General features: G+C 44.4%; 1 protein-coding gene across 2 annotated transcripts in view; it reads right to left on the reverse strand.

Annotated features, from left to right (window-relative positions):
• The window catches only part of LOC138447935 (uncharacterized), a 185,861-nt gene that overhangs the window by 60,806 nt on the left and 101,774 nt on the right, over positions 1 to 23,281 (reverse strand). For both annotated transcript variants that reach the window (XM_069604462.1, XM_069604464.1), the window contains exons 4-7: positions 11,226 to 11,268; positions 4,769 to 4,956; positions 3,042 to 3,203; positions 1,489 to 1,599 (exon numbers count right to left, since the gene is read on the reverse strand). In XM_069604462.1, the coding sequence (XP_069460563.1) occupies positions 1,489 to 1,599; positions 3,042 to 3,203; positions 4,769 to 4,956; positions 11,226 to 11,268 (504 nt within the window). The remainder of the gene's footprint in view (positions 1 to 1,488; positions 1,600 to 3,041; positions 3,204 to 4,768; positions 4,957 to 11,225; positions 11,269 to 23,281) is intronic.

Consider the following 23,281-nt stretch of genomic DNA (forward strand, 5'->3'; position numbering starts at 1 on the left):
GATGTTCCCAGGTGTCGGTATGAAAATCCCAATGATTCACACCATTTCTAAGTGTTCCCATCAAAAAACAACTATTTGCACTTTTGTAGCCAATGCCCAGGTTATGTATAGTTAGCAAAGCAGAAGAACCACCAGGATCAGTCAATACCAGTTCGTATATCAAAGCCAGAGTACATTTTGCCCAACAAGGACATCAATGCCATGTGGCTTTTGCCCTCTTAGCTCAGTAACGCCAGACACCATAATGCCCAGTGACAAGAGCGATGCCAGGTACAGTTATGCCCAGTTAGTATGGACACATTCCAGTGTGTATAGTTATCACAGTAATATCAGCTACAATAGATCCAGAAAGCAGAATGTTCCATTGTGAATGGTGTTTGTGCTGATATATGATATGATATGATATGATATGATATGATATGGCAGTTATAACGCGCCTATACACAAGTGTTTCACTTGGTGGTGGGGAAGTATATGTGCATTGCTGGGGACGGTATTATATGGGCCCAGGCAAAGGTGTTTTCAAAGTGTGCAGGGCTAGGGATGATGTGTGTAGGGTGTGAGAGAGAGAGAGAGAGAGAGAGAGAGAGAGAGAGAGAGAGAGTGTGTGCGACACTGTGTGCGTAGAAGCATGCATAAATTACAGGGTGATGCACAGTAGTTGAATGTTTCTGCAGTGCTAAAAGCAGTGTGTGTGTTTGCAGGGCTGGAGGTAGTGTGTGGGTATAGTGTAATTGCACGTGCATTGCTGGGACAGTGATGTGTGCCGATACTGTAACTGGACTTTTTAATGTTCGGATAAGTATATAAATAATGATTTTGACAAAACAATGAACTACGTCCAATGCTTTACAATACAGTAGCTTCCATTGCCTTATGTTAGAAAAGTCACCAATCAAACACGGTGTCTATATTTGCAATGGAATAAACGATAAAAAAATAAATAAACAGGCTATGGCCCATCTCCTCCATCTACACTCTCATGTCAGTAGTTTCGCCACACTGGGTGTTCTAAGAGCCAAAACTAGCAACTAGGAAAACAGGCAAGCAGGTGTCTGACCCTTGTTACAGCCTGCATGTGCTGTTGTGTTAACCAGAGGCGGTGGTAGTGCATGCCACTCTACTGTGTTATCCAGTCTGAAAGGAGCAAAATCTTTTCATTTAAGATAAATAAGGGGATTAAAGAATGTATGTATTACAACAACATTACCCTCCTTTAAAAAAAAATAAAATACAATGTTAGTTGCCTAAAAATACCCAAATCTACTATTTTATTCCCTGAAAAATAATCGTACAAAATAAGGGGAAGAATACTCCAACCTCAAATCTCTAATTGGAGCCCCAGGTGGATGAATGTAATCTCAGCGACTTTAAACCTTAGTCTGAAGGACAACTCTTTGAGCCCCATCAATGGAGCAGCACCCTGTTTCTGGAAGGGGATGGCCGCAGTGCCTACCAGTGCACACTCGCCTCAGGTTCTCCACTCACCCTTGGTCCTCCAAGGTCGGTCTTCACCCAGCCTGGATGGAGGGCGGTGCACATGATCCCGTCTGCTTTGTATCCGTTTGACTGACAGTTTGTGAGCATGTTCAGAGCAGCCTGCAGGGGAGGGTGGGACATTCAGGATGGAGAATAGAGTTAGGTTTACCAGATTTGCTAAATAAAAAACCGCGATGGCAACAAACATAAAAGAAGGACAACCATGGCAGACCCTCCTGCCCCCCCTTCTTTCCCTATGTGCATGCCATATTTCCAGGACTGAACTGCTATCCTGGAAAAAAATAGTGCGGTTTTGATTTTTAATATAAACATCTCATTAACAAAGGAGCATTTGCTTTGATTAATATTATATTCTTTCCAATCTATTTGGTTTCCCAGTCAGTCTATGTGGCTCAAGCTAGTAATGTCTATGGTGGTTACTGAAAGGATGGGGGTTCAAGCCCAGCCTAAGATGTCAGAGAAACGGAATGTAAAATGCTAATTATTTGGATATTTTCTTTCTTTGTAATTGTTGCCCACCATCAATATTTGATTGTTTAATACTGGTAACATTCCCTTTATACAAAAACTGGAGTATCAGGTAATATTATCCCCATACATATGGTCGTCATACATAATGTCGCCGAGAAAAAGTCACGGTGACCATATATATGGGATCAAGGGCAGCAGGGGTAGTGGGGGTATCACCCGGCCCCCTTGAGAAAAAAAATATTTTGAGGAATTGCAGGGGTGTCCCCCGCATGTTCAATGTAATAATGTCCCTGCAAAAAATTGCCATTTTGGCGACTTTTTTTCAAGGCAACGTTTTTGCAGGGACATTATTACATGGAACCAAAACCGGGACAGGGACTTTACCTTCGCAAAAACCGGGACATAGTTTTTAAATTAAAACCCTCGGGACGGGGGACAGAGGTCCTAATTCAGGGACTCTCCCGCCAAATCCGGGACGTCTTGTCATCCTAAATAGAGTGGAAGGTTTTACAGAACACGTTTTTCAGGTCACCCCTTCCCTCCAAACTGGTTGGTACTCAAGGTCACATTCCCATAGAGAAGTGTTCCTGGCTGTCGGTAACTGATTTAATAAGCACCCGGGGAGAAAAAAAGAGCCATAACACTTCCATTCTCTGACCCCTTTCAGATTCAAACTCTCACGTTCAGCTCTAATGATAGAGTTGCATGTATGCACCTTGTCTCGGTTGGCAGAGAGTGTGGTGCAAAGTAAAGGTGAGTGTGGAAAGAATTAGGGTCCTGTGGAAGTGCAAGGAAGCCACAGGAATTGCCTGCATCCGACAAACACAATACGCCAACTGTGCATGCTCGCTCTAGAGAGCACACTGGTCCCTATAGTGCCACATTAGGTGAAGTAGTCTTATACCTGAAAATACAGATGTGGTGTCTCGGGCAAATGTCAATCTCGGCAGGTCAGAAAATGCGGTCCACCCACCAATAACTTATTTTTTATATACTTTGAAACCTGAGCTCTAAAAATCATAGAAGCTGGTGTGTGATATTGTGCTGCATTGTCTATGGAAACACCTTACCTTGCTGCACCGATAGGACAACAGTGGGACAAAACCGAACGATAAATGGTTTTTCTCAACTGATCCCAGCATAGTGGACATGTTGACCAGGGCTGCCTTTCCGCAGCCCATTGAAGCACCAGCGTTCTCCTTGGCAGACTTCTTCAGCAGGGGCAGGAATGCCTGGCAAGAGAAAGAAACACTGGGTTAGGTATGAAGTCGCCCGCTTCAGATAGTGCCAAAATCCAATTATAAAACCAGAGGGGAATTGCAGAATTGTGGTACAAGTTCCCCGCCTCTGGAATTTATTTTATTTTATTGCTCATAACGTGCTCCTAGTTCAAGAGCAGCGGAGCACTTTACAACAGGATTGTGCCAATATTGGGCATGTCGTTTTATACATTAATGCAGTACTGTGGGTGGAGAGAGAGAGGGAGGGATATTTATTCATCCAACAGGTATTGTTGAAAGAGCCAAGTTTTTTGTGCTTTTCAGAACTCGGGGATTGTAAAGGCTTTTCGAGGCTCTACCAGGGTGGAGTTCCAGATGGTCAAGCTATGACAGGAGAAGGACTGCTTGTGAGTCTTCTCTTTGCGGACAAGATTTGACTCCAACCGTTTGATAGTTTTGCTATTGGATGTGCAAGAGCCTCCAGAGGTGTAGAGTCTAGCTGGCAACTATGTTGTGTTCTGTTTGAGACCACCTTGGAGGTAATATATGTAGTTTTGAATATGATTCTGGCAGGGACGGGGAGCCGGAGAAGCGAGCACAGTGTTGGAGAGATACGGTCGAATTTCCAGGCACCTGTTATGAGGTGGGCTGAATCGTGGTGTGCTGCTTGTAGGGGGTCAGGTGTGCGGCTGGAAGCCAAGAAAGGAGAGCATTTCCTCCATCGATGTGTGAGATAAGGAGGGATTGGCCCACCATATGGAATTCATTCAGGGGAATGAAGGGTTTGATTTTACTGAGTGTGTTGATCTCTAGCCATCCAGTTTGTGCTTTTTTGAAAGGAAAGGCTACTGTCAAAAAATAAGCACAGGGATTTAGTAGAGTTTGACACCTGAGATATGAATCCTTCCAGGCACATGTCATCCAGCTATTGTCGCACATGTTGTTGTTTAGTGGGGGGGACCGATGAGGACAAATTCAGTATTGGTCGGGTTCAGTTTATGGTAAGCGTTTGACATCCGTGTTTGGATAGTAGCCAGGCATTTGCGGATTTGAGCAATGTCCTAGGGCCACTGACATTAAAGATCAACCGACAGTCATCCGCATACTGATGGATGGCTATGTTGGGGTCATTTAAGAGACTTCCCAAGGTTCCATGTATAGATTGTGATAAACCCTCTGTACATTTTATGCTAGTGGCATGGTTGCTCATGCCGGGACACGTTAAAGTATGTAGTGTTGGTTGCAGGATACAGCTATCATATACATGCCACACGTCAGTCATGGGCCCAGAACACAATCTCTGAATGTACCATGGAATTCAGGCATGAAGTGGCCACATCACTGGTCATGCCCAATGATAATTCTTGGGCAACTGAACAACTACAAGATGTGGCCTTGTCTCCGCCTGTAGCTCTTAGTAATTTGTGATCTGCAGAGCTTTAAGGCATATCAAACTTCCCCGTGATCTCTCTTTATACAGGGTGACCGTACGACTGATCTCCTTACACAGTCTCCCACTCTATGAACACGTTAACAGAGTGAAAGCGTACTTTTTGGTTGCTCTGGAGTAGTCCTACCTTTGCCACCAACAGTGGGCCGATCACGTTAGTGGCGTAGACATCCAACATATCTTTGGCATTTGCCGTTTCCAGTGAGCTTGGGTGTCTGATCCTGGCATTATTGATCAACAGATTCAGCCCGGCTCCCTCCAAGTGGTTCTCCACCTCCTCTGCTACCTTTTTGGTGCTTTTGTCATCCGTAACCTCTGCAACGAAAAGCACTGAAATGTATTTCTGTTGCTCAGATAGCTGAATCAGGCAAGTTGGAGAAGGTGTGGTCCATGTTCACTTTTTGTCATCATCACCCACCTCACACCTGCAGGATTTGCAAAGGCAGCCTTCTCGCTGGCGGAAGGCCCAAGCTAAGCAAATTAGACAACACAAAATATGCCCATCAAGCTGAATGAAACATTGGGTTAATTTATACATCAATGAATGTTGGATTGGTCTAGGGGTTGGGAGAAGCTGGGGTAGTAGGTCTGAACACTGTCTGAAAGCTTGGATTCACAAAGGTTTGGAGAAGACATTTTAAGCACAATATAAACAATGGGAGACCTAGACATTTCTGAAATATGGTCAGTGACTCATTCCCGTTTACATTCAATGAATCTGCCCTGCACACCTGGAGTGGGCTACACCTAACGCCTTAGACAGATGGAATTTGTTGAAGCAACAGGAAGGCAAATCTGATGGGTTAAGTGTAATTTCTAGAATATTTCAAATCTGAACTTCTCTTGAGAAATGTGTAGATGTTTGTAAGCAGAACTATAGACCCAAGGCGGTCCAGACTGTGCTGGATGGTGCTGCACGCACAAGATCATTTTCACAAAATGGAAGGTAGTGTGAGGTACTGAGGAATGCATGATTGGGGCGAGGTGGCGGTTCCAAACTTCACATGGGTATTACAGACAGCTTGTGTTCCTGTGAGGTTTATGGCACCTCACCCACCTGGGTCACACTTCAGCGTGCAAAATTGTGCATAATTGCGGCTTATGCGAGCACCCCATCTTTCTCAGCCCTAATTTCGAGGACCATTTTATCGTTTCTCCATTGGAGGGGACCGGGACGAGGAAGCGTGTTGGGGGAGACACAAAGGAGGTGTTTTGAAAGGCAAGCATTGGCAATCCCAAGAGTTTGGGCCTTTGTCTAGGGATGGGAAAGGCAATTGCCAGGCACCGCCGTAGTGGTATTTAATAAAATATGTTGTGTATTTGTAAGGCGCTTATACATCAAGTGAAATGTGTCTCCAAGCACCCACTATTAACTGACAATTGATTGTAGCAGGTGCAAAATGGTGCGAGTTCCTGGGCATCTAATAGCAGAGCCTGGCAAATACCTAATACTTATACACAAGCCAAAACTGTTGGCTTTGCAATTGCTTGGTTTTAACAGTACTTCAACGAAGGACAGGCATAGTGCTTCAAAATCGAGAGGCTGAAGGCAGATATGGTTACAGCATTAGTATTACACCAGTAGCGGGTTTACAGCTGCAATTAAGTGATTAACTCTCTGAAGACTGCTTTGAAAAAGTACTGGCAGGCACCGAGTGAAATGTTTCATTGTAAGGTTTGATTGAAGTGGTCTCAAAGAGTTCCCATGCGTAGGGATTTTGTTTCTGGGGCAGGAACTGGGTGGGAATGGCCATGGGCAGGAGGCTGGAGCAGGATGATGGTGGTGTATAGGCAGAGGGGTGGTGGAAACGGTGCCCCTGAGGTCATGTTTTGTGGGAATTTGTCACGTGGAAGCATGACCCTGATTAGGTACAGATGGATACGCACTACATAAGCTTGCAAAGATGGATAGCCTCCTCTCAGCCCGAGAGAGGTTAAACTCCTGGGCAGCGGGTTGGTCATTGATAAGGTGTTCTAAGAGGAGCACAGAGAAAGCAGCCGAACACATTTACCAGTTACAGGCCCTAAATGGAAGAAGCACGTCTACAAAGACAAAATAAAACAATAAGTGCACAACATATTGAACGGGCCAACATAGCAGCAAGTTCCATTTAAACCATGGTTATGAGATGTGTCCTGTGGTGGCGTGTGTTTGGAGGGGTAGGAGGGTAGGGGGTCTCTGGTGGATGATGACTGGTGGGATGTGGTGTATGGGGGTGGTGTCCTCACGTGGAAGGGTTTGCAGGACAAAGTACATACCAAGGTAGTGATTAACAATAAAACGTATCTTGTGGATAATAGTTTAGTATTTATTTTACATAGGACCGGAGGCCCTTGCAAAGATTCTGTTACAGTAATAATGAAACACCCTGCACCGTGCTACAGGTGTGCATCGTCATAGCTGAGTAAACATCATTGGCAATGCCAATTGTTTTGGCGCTTACTGAGGTTATTTGCATTTTGCATTTATAGGAACCAGGGTGTAAGGAGGAGGGTGCAAAGATTCAAAGGAGGATTTCGATAAGGTGCGCGGGTGTGCAAGAAATGAGAATGAGAAGGAAGGAGAATAGAGCAAGGGAGGAAACTATTGAGAGAGGTGGCCTTTGATGATGAGCAAGAGGAAATATGAGTGAGAAAGTTTGAGAGTGAGAGGCTAAGAAATAAAGCCAGTGTGTCAGAGGAAGGATGAGAGGGGGTTAGAGGGTGGGGGTGAGGTGGGTGAGTGGGTTGTAGAGAGAGTTTTGTGGGTGGGTGGATGAGGGTAAAGAGAGTGGAGGGGGTTGGGTGGGGGTGGAGAGAGTGTGGGTGGGTTTGGTGGGAGTAGAGAGTAAGGGGGTAGAGAGAGTGGAGGTAGGGTGGTTGGGTTAGAGATAGTGGGGGTAGTTTGGGTGGAGTTTGAGTAAGGGGGGTAGAGTGGGCGGGAATAGAGCGAGGGGCAGTAGGGTGGGTGGGTATTGGGTAAGGAGTGGCAGTAGGGTGGGTGGGTATTTGGTAGATAGTAGGGGTAAGGAGGGTGGGGGTCCTGAAGAACTCACCAGGAAAGTGCGATGCCCCAAAGCAAAAGGGATCTGGAGAACAGGATAAGCCCCCTTGATGTTCCTAAATAACCCAAAAGGTGACGTAATAACTATTCTGGCTACGGAGGTCAAAGGGCAGAGGTTAGCAGCAGAGCTTGAAACCTCCTTCCCCCTTCCTTCCCCTTATTCACATCTGTGCAAGACATTTGTTAATATCGGATGTAGAAATGCAGCCACAGAACACACATATCGAAACTCCTGCATAACAGCAAAAGACAATTGACTTCTTTGAGGGTAGAAATGTGATGATGGCTTCCTATGCCTTTTATAATAGCTCCCATGAGCACCTCCACCCAGTGTCATAACACAAAATGTGGGCCCACCCCTGCAAGCTGTGCTGAGGGGTCCCCGCCCAACTTGGCAACAAATCACGCATTGCGCCACACTCTGGTCCGGCCTAGATTACCACGCATGCGCAATATGCACAAACGTGTTGCTGTAGGGTTACGCCGCACAATGCACTAGGAGAAAGATATTAATATGTTTTTTAATGCATTATACAGCACACTTTCTGAGAAAACTTCGCTAAAAGGACAGAGCATTTGCAATTGTTTTGTAGGGTAACACCAATCTAAAAATCCAATACATGCAAGTCACCAATAGTGCACAGGAACATTAATGTTTTAATTACTATAATGCTTTGCTATTGAAAATGCCATGCCACAATGAAAACATGTCCAACTGGCTGCACAACGTAGACCAGTCTAGACACGTAATAACATATTACAGTAAAGCATGCCAGGCCACATTTAGACATACCTAGACTGGTTGCACCAAAATGCCAGTCGAAGCAGTAACACTTATCATGGTTATTTTATCACAGATGCCCAGAAAAATATACAATGAGCATGTAAGAAATGGCTAGACTGTCAGCACCCAAATGCCAACCTAGCCAGGTAATTAGACTTAGCAGGTCTGTTATCAGATATGCCGAGTTAAAAAAAAGTCAAGTCAAACTAATAAATGACTAAACTGGCTGCACCAAAATGCCTCTCTAGCCATACCAAATAGCAAGCCTGCTTAGCCTGGACATGGATGACCATTACGATTTATCACACAATCCCCATTCCACCCCCCCCACACATCTGCTCTCACTGCAATTACTAATGTAAAGCATTTCACTGTTAGTACCTGCATTCAAATGCATAATTCTTTAGGCAATTAGAATCTTGATGTGCGTTTAGTACTTGTATGCCGGGGAAGTGATTGGAAGGGTTGAGAGGGTACAGGAGACCACTCATTCTCACAGCATTCAATAAATGAATGCTTTCAGACTTAAAGTAGAGCGTTAACTGCTTGTAACATTGAAGCTGCAGTAGAGTAGTCTCATTAGAATGCATAAAGAAGTTAGATGCCCCACACAAATAAGTTTTCTCCTTCTCCACTGCCCGTAAAGTTAGCACCTCTCCCAACATTTGAAGGGCTAGCGCCCCCCTCAAATGTAGATTTTGTTGTGCCTCTGAACACACGCACACAGACCATTCAACATACACACACACACACACCCAGCCAACCATACATTTAAGTGTGTACCCTTTTACCATACAGGCAAACCCAGGCAGCCACCCTTAAATTTAAGTGTGCACCCTTTCACCATACAGGCACACACACCCAGGCAGCCACCCATACATCTAAGTGTGCACCCTTTCACCATACAGTCACACAGACAGCCACCTATACATTTGAGTGTGGACCCTTTCACCATACACTCACACAGGCAGCCACCTATACATTTAAGTGTGCAACCTTTCATCATTCAGGCACACCAAGGCAGCCACCCATACATTTAAGTGTACACCCTTTCACCATAAACTCGACACACACACCCAGCTACCCATACATCTAATTATGCACCTTTTCACCATACACTCACACAGACAGCCACCTATTACTTAAAAAAGAAATGGTTTCTTTTTGAAGTCACGTCGACTTCATATAGACATTACTTCTGTTAAGGACCGAACAACAATGGAAATAATGTCTTCATGAAGGCAGAGTGACTTAAAAAGAAATGATTTATTTTTCAAGTCATAGAGCTCTGCCACCCCATGACATGGAGGCCTCCAGCCTAGAGGGGGAGCCCTCAGACTTCAAACCCGCAGCCGTATTGAGCCGGCAGCTACCTATAACAGATAGATAGGGAAACCCAGGTGATGTAATTTAAATGCTGTGGCCGCTTAGTAATCTTTTCCTGAGCCACACACTTACAGTCATTCTGCAGCCCCTTGGATCCTAACATCTGCATGCATATCAATACCCCACTCATGCAGCCAGCATCAGTAACAAGCAATGTCCACCTCATGCGTTTGTGCAACCCTGCGATGAGCAACCAACACATCACAAGAAGGACACAGCAGCAAGCCTGCCTGCAGGCTTGCCTAGGTGCTATCGAAAGCTGGCACATGCCCAACGCGGGGGACCCAGGGTTGCCTAGCAACCCGGAATTACAAAACAACACCGCCCTCTTCACCAGCTGAGGGCCAAGAAAAGAACATCCCTGTTACTAACATGATCCCTCATGCACACGTTTTTCTTTTTCTTTTACAGGTCTCAGGCATTCACAGGACAGGGCTGCCCTTCCTCACATCTGCCTGGGGTGCAATCGCCTCAGGACAACAGCATCCTGTCCCCGGAGCTGCTCTGCAGTCGCGAAGGGTGGCACTCGCCCCTGACTGGGGCGGGCTCCCTCAACCAACGCCCCTGCCTATGCTGGCAATGCTGGGAGGGACGAGCTGCCAGCAACGGAGTGCACCTGCTAGGCAGGGACCCCCTGGAGCTGCTGCCGCCATGCGAGGATGACCACCTGCTCTGCAGCCGGTGGTCGACGCTGCAGCTAGGAAGAACAAAGCCCCCTCCCAGGCTATGCCCAAGGAGAGGGCGCAGTAGACGAACAGGAGACCCTGCCAAAGGCAGGAACAGCAAACAAGAGCCTTGCCAGAAGCAACTCGCTGCGGTGGTACGATGGAGGAGGGCGAGCAGCTGGCAGCAGGGGGCAGGTGGAGGCCAGGCCATGTCCTCCGTCTTGCAGAGATCACTCCATGCTCCAGCTTGAACAGACACGTGACATGCGACAGTACCCCTGATTATGAGAAAATACGTTAAATAAGCCACTATTGGATTCCATCTGTGTAGTACTACAAAAATTAACACTTTGTGCATTAGTGTTTGTGTGGCACCGCATTTCCAGTTGTCATGCCAACCACAAAGACTGCTTCTTGGAACCCCTTTGTAGCAATGTTTTGGAAAAATTCCCCAATACCAAATATACGGTATCCCTACTGTCCAACTCCGGGGCACACGTTTAGGAAACGAGGATTTGTGATCTAATGTATTATCAATTGTCATGCTGAAATTGCACTTTTCTGGTCTTTTGTTTGAAGCCTTTCCTGGGGGTTTTTCAACATACCTAGATTTAACACCATTCATTTATTATTTGACTTTTCCTAAGAAAGAGAAGGGCACTCTACAGTCACATTAATGCCCCAGTGTTCAGTCACACAGACTCACCAAGCTTAATCACTGCCAGGTTTTCTGCCAACTCGTTTAGTGTCTGAAAAACAAAAGTGAATGAGTCAAGAAGCATGACCCTGCAGTGTCTGCTGGGTCTTAAATATAGCAAACCTTGTGAAGCAGGGAGCACTGCACAAGGAGGCTCCTGTAATAAGGGCACAATTGGATGGATAGGCAATAAAGGGTACACTTGGAAAGACCCAATCACGGGGGATACAGAGGATACCTCCCTTTAAAAACATATCTCTGAAACCGTTCAAACCCACTAACATCTGGTTCACAGATGAACTAGTTCTGCTCCGCAGACAGAAAAGAGCCAATGAGTATCTACACAAGAAACACACCACCCCCAAGAATGCCTCCCTACACGGCCACTATTTTTGTGACTAAAGCTGCCTCCTATGAAAACAGGCAACTTGAAAGCAAACTTATTTGCGATTTACAATGTACCACCACTGGCCTAAATTCAGACCATGAAATGCATGTGTTCTTGTAAAGTTGGTTGACTATCCACTATTGGTTAACTTTTCAGTATACATTAGATGTATTATTCAATCAAACCAGACATCTCTGCATTACAATTATAATTCCCATTGTCTTACATATATTTTTCAATCTCTTCTGTTCTTATTCACTGCAAATTCTGTAATATATCACTTCAAGGTCTCACTTTAAGCCAACAACTTTAACAACTTTACGGTCATTGCAATTTACCATTTATCTACTTGCCTTTCCAAACCTCTCCTGCGCCATCAATTTCATTGTCTATAACTTTGTACTTGGACTCCATCATGTCTATCCTAACTATAACATAGCACTCCTATGCCATCAATGTCATACCTGTAGCTTTGTACTCTGACCATACCATCTCCATTTTAGCTATATATTAGCACTTTAGCCCCACGAAATGGGAACCAATGCTTTCCTAGCATGTCTCTGAGACCACTCCCTTTAGCATGTAATTGGAATTTAAAGATGTTGCTGGAATCATTCTAGATTACTATTCATATTGGGTACCTTTAGATTCTTTACTGAATATAGTTGCGTTTTTGATAATTTAACATTTTTCTATGTATCAAATTCCAATACTGTTATCTGAATTTAATAGATACATTTTTGTGCAATACACCTTTAAATAACACCATGATTCATAGCACTTTTGCTACGCACATTGAGCCTTACTTTTGTTTATTTACATCTTGACGCTGCACGCGATCACGTGGGGCACGTGGCGACGCCCGCACTAGGTGCATGTGACGTCACGGGCACCGCGCTCGCGGTTGTGGCGTCCTACCCATTTGGGAGATATTTCAATAGAACTTTGCGCGAGTAAGCGACACAGACTTTCTTTTGGCGTGACAGCATTGATAGGGATTCAACCCCTGCATTTGATCCAAGAGGTAAACTCTTTTGTTAACTTTACTTTTTAACCCTATCCGGGCCTGAACTTCAGCTCAGTATCCTTCTAAATATTGATTTTGACTCGTATTCCTCACAGAATAGAGCATTTTGAATCTCGTTGCTCCAACTATATTGGAATTATTCCTCACGTTTCTGTTATTTACAACATATTGCAACAGGGTAAATCCCTATCCGCCATTTAAAACCCTTTTAAATAGCTCATCTTGTGTGTTTTGAAACTGACCCCAAGTCATTCTTGCTCAAGCCTAGGTTTCTCCTAAACAGTTTAAATACTTATGAGGATGTACGGTATGCCCACATTTTTCATTATTAACACCAATTTGACATAGGTCACTATTTTTTCAACCTCTCACTGGTGATTCATCACTTGCAGCGAGCCTTCAAATATGTTAATATGGGATTTTCATACATATACTCTTACTTACCTTCTTTCAAGATATCCTGCCCTCTCCTTTTCGGTATACTAGTTACCATACACCTCTTTAATATAGTGAAACAGTTATCAAACTATGGTGCTCATTCTATACATGTTTTTTCCTCAATGTTTTTCCTGCAATGTTTATGTTCAATCATTTGACCCGCATCACCAAAACTACTGAATCATGTTGCGGATCTTTTTCTATCCTTTTCTTTTATTGTATGATCAAATTTGATGTTTATATTTGCAATGTCTTTGTTTTACCGTAATGACTTATATTCTGTTGCTTAATTCTTCAATTTTTGTCAATGTATTATACTTTTCTTTTTTTTGCTATCGTTTGAACAGTTCAGCCTTGACAACGACCTTGAGGGTCGAAACACGTGTCAGATGATTTCATTCTACACCAGTGGATTTCGCATATTTTACTGAACACCATAAAGACTTTATTTCTTACACCTCAAGACCTGATATGATGATTATTATTCTTTCATAGCATATTTGGATTGAAGAGACTTATACTATCCAGGATTTGCGCATTTTAGTTGCCTTCAATACTGTCAAGCATCCTATGACAACAGAATTAGCATGGCACGCTCCAACACCAAGGAACTCTTCGTCATCTTGCGCAAATTAGAAAACCCTTGTGCACAAACCTCCATAGTTCAGCCTGCCAACGCGTGGTCCACCACTATAAAAACTGCTCTAACTACCAAAATCAATCTACTCTGTAACAAAATAGCTACAAAAAAAGTCCTGCTTACTGCCAAACCTATGCACCGGTCCATCATAAAACCAACAAATTCTAGCCCCCCCAACCTCGCCTCCGGAGTCAGTCGCTAGCTTCTCCTTTCAACATGTATCCACGTGTCTGTTCTGAATACCATCCAGGCCCTCAAACTCTCCAACTGCAAAGGAGATACCTACCTTGCCAAAATCATAAAGCTCTGCACTCCCAGCCTTACCCCCACCATCACAGATTTTGTTAACTCCTCATTTAATTCATGCAAAATACCCACTACTATTAAATCAGCCTTGGTCGCCCCCTTACTAAAAAACCTACCTGGACCCGACAGTACCTACCAACTACAGGCCCATTACCACAGTACCCTTCCTGCTCAGAATCCTAGACAACATTACTTATTTACAATGCCAGCAATTCCTATAACATTCTCTCCTTGACGTCAAAATGCAACTTGATTACAGATGCTGGCAATGCTGCCATCCTACTCTTCCTAGACCTCTCAGCTGCATTTTATCTCAACCTACTCTGCCAAACCTTTCCGGGATCTTCCACTTCTCACCTGGGGCAGTCCGATGGATCAAATCCTTCATAAGTGACCGTACATCCAGAGTCTTAATTGACAACCACTCAGCCAACACCATCCTTGTCCCTCCTGGTGTCCTGCAAGGCTCTTGCCTTTCCCTGACCCTCTACAACACCTACACTAAACCCCTCTTTGATACACTTGACACCCTAGGCATCACCTACACCAACTTTGTGGACGACACGCAAATTCCCATTCCCATTTCAGCAAATACACTAATGACTTTAACACCATTAACAAAGTCTCCTGCATCATTCAGTCTTGGATGGCTACCCATAACCTGTGCCTCAATAATGAGAAGAATCATTGTAGGCTCACTCGCTTGCCTTAAAGCCCTCAAACCCTCTTATCCCTCCTTCACCATTGACGGCTCTACCATTCCTGTCCTCAAACATGCCATAACCTTAGGGGTCTACCTTGATGCAGAATTAACCATGATGAGGCATGTCAATGTTCTGGCATCTTCAACCTCCAACACCGCCAAACTTATCTCATTAAGCAGACAATTCCTGAGCCCCAACAACTGCCTCACGCTCTCCAGAGCCATTATCCTGAGCAAACTAGACTATTGTAATGCCCTATTCAAGGGCACATCTGCGTCCAAGCTACAGTTGCTTCAAATCAAAGCACTCTGGGTGGCTCGGGGCCTCCACAAATCAGACTACAATTCTGCAACTTGACGAGAAGCCCATTGGCTACCAATAGAAGCACGGATTGACTTCAAAACCGTGACTATAGCGCACTGTTGCATCTACAATTAAGCCCCCATATATTTGAACCATTGCATCACAAAGAAAAAGCACTGTCAATCACTTTACTCCTCTGACCAGCTCACCCTAATTCTTCCACACTTTAAACTAGCCAGAGCATAGAGAGTTAGTTTCATCATCAAAGTGTCCACCCTGTAGAACTCCTTACCTCCACACTTTAGAAATGAGCCCTCCTACCCAGCATTCAAGCAACTGTTGAATACCTGGTTATTCAATAAGCATGACTAACATTTTAAGTGGGAACTGTCTCCTACTTCGCCCATACCACTTCTTACTAACTTAATGGTCTGTGATAGCTGTGGGTCTGGGCATTACACAAATGTTAAAATAATTACAGGTTATAGAGGCAAACCAGACCCAGTCTTGATTAACTTGTAGGCAGACCACCGGATGTTTTCCCCACATGACAGTGCATTCCTGCGGGTCTCACATGATCTGACTTTGCTTGCTAACTGCTCCTGTGGTCTGCATCAGCGTTCCTGAGTGGCAGAGCTAGGCACAGGCTTGGGAGGGAAAATGGAGAAATTTGAAGGCAGAAGGAAGTACTCTGTTGGGGCAATCAGACTGGGGCACTGTTGGAAAAGGGGTGCTACAGCAAGAGCCTGTCAAATGTGTAGAGAAGGACCTAAGTACCCCCAACTCAATCGCCTCTCCCATCTTGCCTATATGTTGGGAACCAGAGTGTGAGACTCGTGCGGTACCAGTGAAAATACTGATACGAAAGTGAACCCTGAAAGCAAGGTTCCCATTGAGAAAACCATACCTGCATACAAGAAATTATGACTGCCATTTGAATGAAATCCTGGAAGAGGCCAAGCAAATGAATGGCCAAGATGAATGGTAATGTCACACAGAATCAAAAACTGACATACATAGAAGAGATTAAGACTAGAGAATGCTGATATTCTATAAGGCATCAAGAAAGGATCGAAGATAAGTGACATCTTGGGATCAAGATGAAGAAACATATGCTACAAAATGGATGAAGATATTAAGTATTCTTGAGGCTAGCTTGATAGTGAATAGATTGCGGCATGCACCAACATATACATATATGCATAAATGAGTAAAAATTGGATGTTTCCATTAAGAACTATAGCAGAGCTGGGCTAAAAAAGGAACGCCTCTTTTCCAGTGTGTCGCAGTGAGAAAACAAATGAATTACAAAGTGAATCTCAGAAAGACATGGCTGGATGAGCCAGGAAGGCAAGCCAAAAAGCCAAGGAGTTATCAGGCTGGGGTGAGCAGACACTGGATACATATTGTGTGAAAGAACGAAACTCCTGTTCAGGAGGCATGAACAAAACAAGGAAGACTTCAGAGGTCTAGTAGAAAATGTTATTTTATTACACGAGAGGCTCGATTTTGTGGTCTACAGTCACGTGGAGGGATGAAGTTGGACAAACATGATGGTCACACCTATGCATGAGGGCAGAGCTTGCCTTCACTCCCCTGAATTCTCCAGAGCTAAGAACACTCCCAAGGACAAGTTCAAAGTCCTAATTGACAGCAGACCACTGAGGTAATGATGGATGAATGTGCTAATTGGTGGGAAGCTATGGTTAATACTAGCTCACCAGCACCTGGAAGCTCAGCCTACGTGCTGCTATCATAGGAGGAAAAGTACTGAAGAAGGTTAGAGTGCCAACCAAGGGTAGGGGACTGCATGATCAAGGATCCTATAGTTTGTGTAGCCAATAGGACGTTGTGTATTTCGTGACATTCATAGTGACCTATTCATGGGGAGAGCTTTTTTGCCCCACCTGATGTTAAGAAACAAATCACTTTCTTTCACTGCCTTAGACGACTATGGATCATATACTTAGACATTCCCTTATACCCTATCACACTTGACACTAGGTTTTTGTAATATGCCACGTAGGATGACGTTAGTAATACGTTGGTAAACGTCACTTATGACAAGTTCTTGTTATAAAAGAAAGCTTTTTTTCAAAATGCATTGAGAGTTCTTACCCTTGGACGTCCGTTGATGTCCGTTGTACTCCCTGTTTTAGATTATTGATATTAAAACAGTTATCCTTTTGCCAACTACCTGAGTCGTTTTGATTATTGATGTTTGAATACTTTATGCATCCCCATCCATCTCAAGATTATTGCTACCTCATCTTAATGGGCTGGGAGCTCTAGTTCACGCGGTAGCAGAGAGAGGACTTATCCATCAAGATAAGTAGGCTTTGGGGTCCCGGAAATATTGCACGCACTCTGCCATTTGGCTGAAAGGACGTGAAGCTCCCTGTAGATAGCGGTATTAGTTTAAGTGTCAAGGCTTGAAAGAAGGGTGAGACGGGCGCCGCGGTTTCCACAGAATCCTCTCCTGGCATCTACAGGAAGCTGAATGAACGGAAAATTGAAGAGGCTACTGAGGAGGTGTACAATTCCGAGAGTCAGAAATTGAACAACCGAATGGTGAGTAAAAACTGAGTGAGGTGGCAAAAGTGTGAATGGGCAGTGGGTGAAGAAAGTGATACAGAGAAAAACGAGTAAAAGAGGGAGGCTGGGGTAAAGTAACTTAAGAAATGATGAGTATTGGAAATTAAGTAATTGACTTGAGGAAAGGCCAAGCAATTAAGAGATATCGTGAGGAGAGGCCACGATAAAGAGTACGCCCAAGATACCTGCGTTTTAAAGAATCTAACAGAAGGAACAGTACCTAGAGTCCCATAGTGGATGAAGTAGAAGACGAACCTGGTTAAAGACGTGTTTAAAGAGGACAGTTCAAACTCCGTAGGAGTATTTTTAGAGGGCAGGACAGACTTAGAGAGAAGACTAAGAGAGAGATATATTTGACTGGTCGAGTATGTTTGTTTGTCTGTTTGTTTTATGTGAATTATATATGGTAAAGAAGAATTGATAGACACAAAAACGAATATATGAGAACTGTGAGTTAAGTATTTATTTGGTTAGTATTAAACTAGTGGTGATTAGTGAAAATGTAGCTCAAAAGAAAATAGAAAAGGAATATAGAGGGTTTGGAGCCTGCGACGATTGGTGCAAGCTCATATTGTTTTATATTTCTGGAACGTACTATTAGAATCTGCAAAGTGTAAAGGTGTGTATTGACAGTCAAAGAGTGACGTGTCAAAAGGGAGGATGTTACTCCCCTTATATATCTTTGCAAACAGCTACCCAAGCACGCACCTCAGCTTAGACAGTACAGTGCGGAGTGGGTGAAGGGCACTGCAGACAAAATGTTCATGCCATGGCCACAAGGGGGATCATTATCAAAGGCAGTTCTACAGCATATGATGACATATTAGCATGCTTCATATACGGGAAAAGTTAGACAAGCGATTAGCAAGCTTAGAGCTCTGGAAGATGTATCAGGAGGAGAAAGAAGACCTGCCTCCTGTAGACTGCATACTTAATATATGCAAAGAGGGGGGTGAGAACCTTCTGCTCCACCCGCCGCATCTGAAGCAGACGGCGATAGTAAGAAAGATGATGGGCTGTACCCATTGAGACGCTTAAGGCAGCGAAGGGGTATAGTAACCCAGCATATGAGTCGCCTGCGCAATGCAGCGACGAGAGCCCAGAGAAAAATACTGAGAGAGATGTAATCTCTAAGGTCCCGAGGGACAAAGAGAGAAGCGATAAGGGGAAAAGCGATCAACCAAGCACATTCTTAGATGTAGGACGAGAAATAAAGAGGTGGAAAGGAGAAAAATATAAAACTGATGAGTTAGCGCTTATAAAGGACAAATGGATTGGTGGTCTGATTTTGCTCAAACTTGATGGTAAGAGCATCGAGGACGTAAGGCAAAGGGAAGATCGAATTGAGTAAGGCAAAAAGGATAAAGAAAGAGAGGAAAGATTGAAGGAAGATGGGGCAAAAAGAAAGGATAGACAAAGACGGAAACAATTGTAACAGGAGTAGCAATTTAGAAAACAGGAAAGGGCAGAGGAACAGAGAAAATGTGGTAACAGAAAGAGGGCAATCGAAGAGCAAGAAAAATTCGAAAGGAAGAGAATGGAGGAAGAGGAACAGAAAGAATGCAAAGAGGCAGAGACGAAGAGATAGAAGGGCAAATGAGAGAAAAGACATGAAGAGAAAGGAGGAAGAAAGGCTGAGAGTAAGCAAGAAAATGAAGAGAATTTGAGGATGAGTTAGAACGAAAGAGAAGGCCGAGAGCATGCAACATTGATTGTATGGAAAAGGAAGTAATGTATCCTAATCCAGTAGTGTCATGGGAAGACATAGAAGAGTTCTTCCCAGCACATGAGCCAATAGCAGGTCTGTCTAGAGCAGGGGTCTCCAACCTTTACGTTAGCTAGAGCTACTTGTAGTGGATGCCAACAGTGGAGAGCTACTAGCGGACGATATCGGGGTGGGGATATTTATAAGCCTCGGAATTTTTACCAATTTGTTTTGGCTCGATTATTTCCCCTCTATAAACAGATGGAATAACCTATGCCTTCACGAATATATTAAGAACTTCAAAAACCTCTTTGTTGCATTATTATTTATTAGTAGCTGTCTCAAAAAGACAGATATTTGTTGGACTACCATACAAATATCCTGTAATTTTTGTGCCCCTTCCTTTGCGTTTTATGCAGGCTTTCTACATGCTAGGCACACTATTATTTTCCAAATTAAAAAAAAAGTAATTTCCAAATTGAAAAATGTTGCTTGCGTTCAAAAGTTTTCTTTGAAATGTTTTTTTTTTGTCAGACACCACACATACTCTGTTATTTGCCAGTAAGGTAGCTCAGCGGGTTGAGCGCTCGCTGCTGCTATCTGAGCGTGATCTGCAGGTCGCAGGTTAAAATCCCGGCAAGGCCAACTCAGCCTTTCATCCTTCTGAGGTCGATACACGTACCAATTTCAGTTGGGTGATATTGCATGTAAATATGTGCTCTGTAAAGCGCTTTGGATTAAGGCGCTATATAAATAACACATCATTATTTGTGTGTCCCTCTGTGTTTTAGCACAAGTTATATTTATAAAGATGTTATATGCTTGTCAAACTGGTTAATCACAAATGCTTCTGTTATGCTGACAGCAGTTTTTAGGAAATTAAACTGTGGGTTCATGGGTGCCAACTTTTGATTTTCAAAGGGGCAGAAATATCCTCACCTCAGCCCTGAATATAAGCAAGCAACCAGCCCAACCCATACCCTGGCCAAACATGTTGTATAGCACTTTTTTTATAATGCATTGCAAAAAGTCATACGATTAACAACCTGTAGTTTTGAATAGATAACATCTCAGCATCGGTCTGTCAACCTGCTGAACTACCCTGGTAGGCTTCTACTGTACAGCGTGTCTATGGATTGCTTAAGGTACTAAAAGTGGATGTACTTGTGTCATGGAAGTGATTTAAAGTGGAAATGTACGGTGTGGAATTTGGAAAGAAATTGCACCATTTTTTAAAATATTATTTTGAACATTTCCAGGCGAGCAGCAGTGCTACTGTGATATTTTCATTGCGTGGTCACAATGATCCTGATCCTGCCCCAGCCCCTCCAACATCTCTGGCAAACAAGAGCAGCTTGCTTAAGAAAGACTGTCGTGGGGGCGCACAAGGCCAACTGTGGTACTACAGGCGGCCTGCAGAAGCATAACGTGATACTGACATTTGTCAGTGGATTTACAAGCAGTTCCAAGTGGCACAGTAGCCAAGCTCTCTGCCTGCAATTGGGCCGAACACGGAACATGGCTGCAAAAATCACCATTAAATAATATAACTTAGGATGAATGTTTATTTTTTGGTATCGTCAGCGCGGTCGACTGAAAAGGCTCAGGCGAGCTACTAGTCGCTCGCGATCGACTGTTTGGCGACCTCTGGTCTAGAGCAAATCTAATGGATGAGTTTGACTCAAGAAGCATTGGGACACTAGCGACAAAGTCTATCATGATATGAAGACTAAGATAGTGTTGCAGGGGAAGGGTAAAAATGATCGACTCGAGAGTACGCAGCTGTACGACAAAGAAGGAGCTTCATGAAGTTTTGTGCCAAAGGAGCTGTCTTTAGACAGACTGACTCTGGACAGAGATGAGGAGGAGAGAAGTCACACAAGTTGGGGGCAGGATACGTCAGACGAAGACAGAGCAACCTTCTGTGGGGAAGAGGAAGGTGACGCATGTGGCCCTCAAGGGTGTTTTTCGATGGAGAAGGAATTCAGGTGGTCAGATCTAGACCTACCCAAATCTCGGGCGTCAGGATGATTGACACGGCTAGATCCACCTAAAGGACGATTTCATGGTCAGTGTTACGCTCACCTTAGCTCTGCAGGAACACCTGGGAACCTTCTCTCTCGGGAACCGGTGTCGGCCTCCGGTGTTGGGCTCTCTGACGGAAATCTGGAGCCTCAGGTGTGATTCTAAAAGAGATGTGTAAGAACTGCATTATGGAAAGGTGTTGGCAGGGTCCTTCCTTCCACCCCGTACCTTCCCTGGCTCCCAACCCCCTGTGGGCTGTGCTCACCTTGATTAAATGGAAGTGAAGCTCTCCATCCTGCTGCCTCTTTAGCAGGGGCGCAGTAACGTGGAACCAGTTGCGTCACGGTTGAATTTCTGTATCCCGCCCAGACCTGCTGCGGGGTGGATGTATGTCTTTTGAATGAAAAGTACAGTTTCTGCTCAATTGCTGCTAAGTCTATTGTGTGCGTTTCAGTAGTCCGTTGCTTCGCACCCACTGTCCTTCTCGTGCTTTGTATCTGTGTAAAGTCTATGCTGTGCAATGCTGCCTCTCCGTGCACGTTGCTCTTTCAGAGGCGTTGCTTCCTTGAGACAAGTGCACTGACCGCATGCGTTGCTGTAGAATTCTGCACTTATTGCATGCCTTAGGTTTGTGCTTTCTGGAATTCTTTATGCGATGCTTTCCCTGCGCAGGCTGATGGATTCACTTACTGAGCTTTATTGTTTATTTCTCCAACAGGATCGGGTGAGTTGTGGCGACGAGGCAGCCAATACGATGAGGAAGTCCACTCTTGCTGAACAGGATTATCACAGGATAACAGCAAGGTGAGTGTTGCAGGGGTCGTGGGTTGGGTCCTTTGTAAAATTATTCCAAGTAATTGCTGTTTTCTTGTTTCTTCCTTGCAGGTCACAGGAACGATGCCGGTGAGCGTTACACTGCATGAGCAGAATAACACAAAGCAGAGATTACCTGCCTGTGTGTGGCTTATATAGGCAGCCACACCCAGCCACACCCAAAAAGCAGGACTGCAGCATGCTAATGCTGCTTAGACCAGCCCTCCTCCATGTTGGAGGAATAGGAAGTAGCTGAGCTCATATTAATCTAATGGGAGATGAATGTGGCGCCAGGCTCGCCAAGCTTGAACCCAACCCCCCTTCTTGCTCTTTCTTAGATTGGCACAGGGCACCCAGTGGTGATGTTTTAGGGATACATGTGGTCGAGGAGGCCCTGGGCTGCGTGTCCCTGTGTATGCTGTTGGATTGAAACAGTGGCAGGGGGTAAGGCAAGTAGTGGTAAGGTCAGTAGTCGTGACAGTCAGAGGGGGGACTCACCACCTTATGTGAGCCAGCTAAGGTCACTGCCAGGTAGAAGGCGGTGCGGAACCATTGTCTCTGCTATGGACAGACAGATGATGAGTGATGAATGCGAGTTTGGAGTTTCACAGTTCCCATTGTTAGAAAAGGGAGGAACGAGGCCACAGTTCATACCTTGGCCACAGATGGATAAAGATAATTTAAGGTGCAAACTCCCAAGTTTAACTTCTGGTGCTGGGAAGTGGATACATGAGTTAGAGAATATGACAGGAGGTAACACTTTAGCTATAGGGGATATTAAACGTCTCCTGATTGCCATCCCTTGGGAGAGGGCTAATGACGTTTGGTCAAGAGCAGGGTATTCTGGTGTCACCATGGTGAACACTGCTCATGATGGAGCACCGTTTAATAATTGTAGGGCAGCGGTCTAGTAAGTGCTTAGAGTACTGAATCCGGACACATCAGAATTGGGAGCTATGATGACGAAAAAAATGCAAGAACGAGACGATCCACTTCTACAGTCAACATTTCCAAGAGCAGTGGGCCTTGGAGACAAGGGACTGCCAGACCCAGTAAAGAAGCAGCTCAAGAAGCTAGTAGGTATGGAAGCCAAACCGAAGTCAGAAATACAGCTGACCATT

The sequence above is a fragment of the Ambystoma mexicanum genome, chromosome 1p (assembly GCF_040938575.1).
Source record: "Ambystoma mexicanum isolate Mex_15411 chromosome 1p, UKY_AmexF1_1, whole genome shotgun sequence".
Lineage (NCBI taxonomy): Eukaryota > Metazoa > Chordata > Amphibia > Caudata > Ambystomatidae > Ambystoma > Ambystoma mexicanum.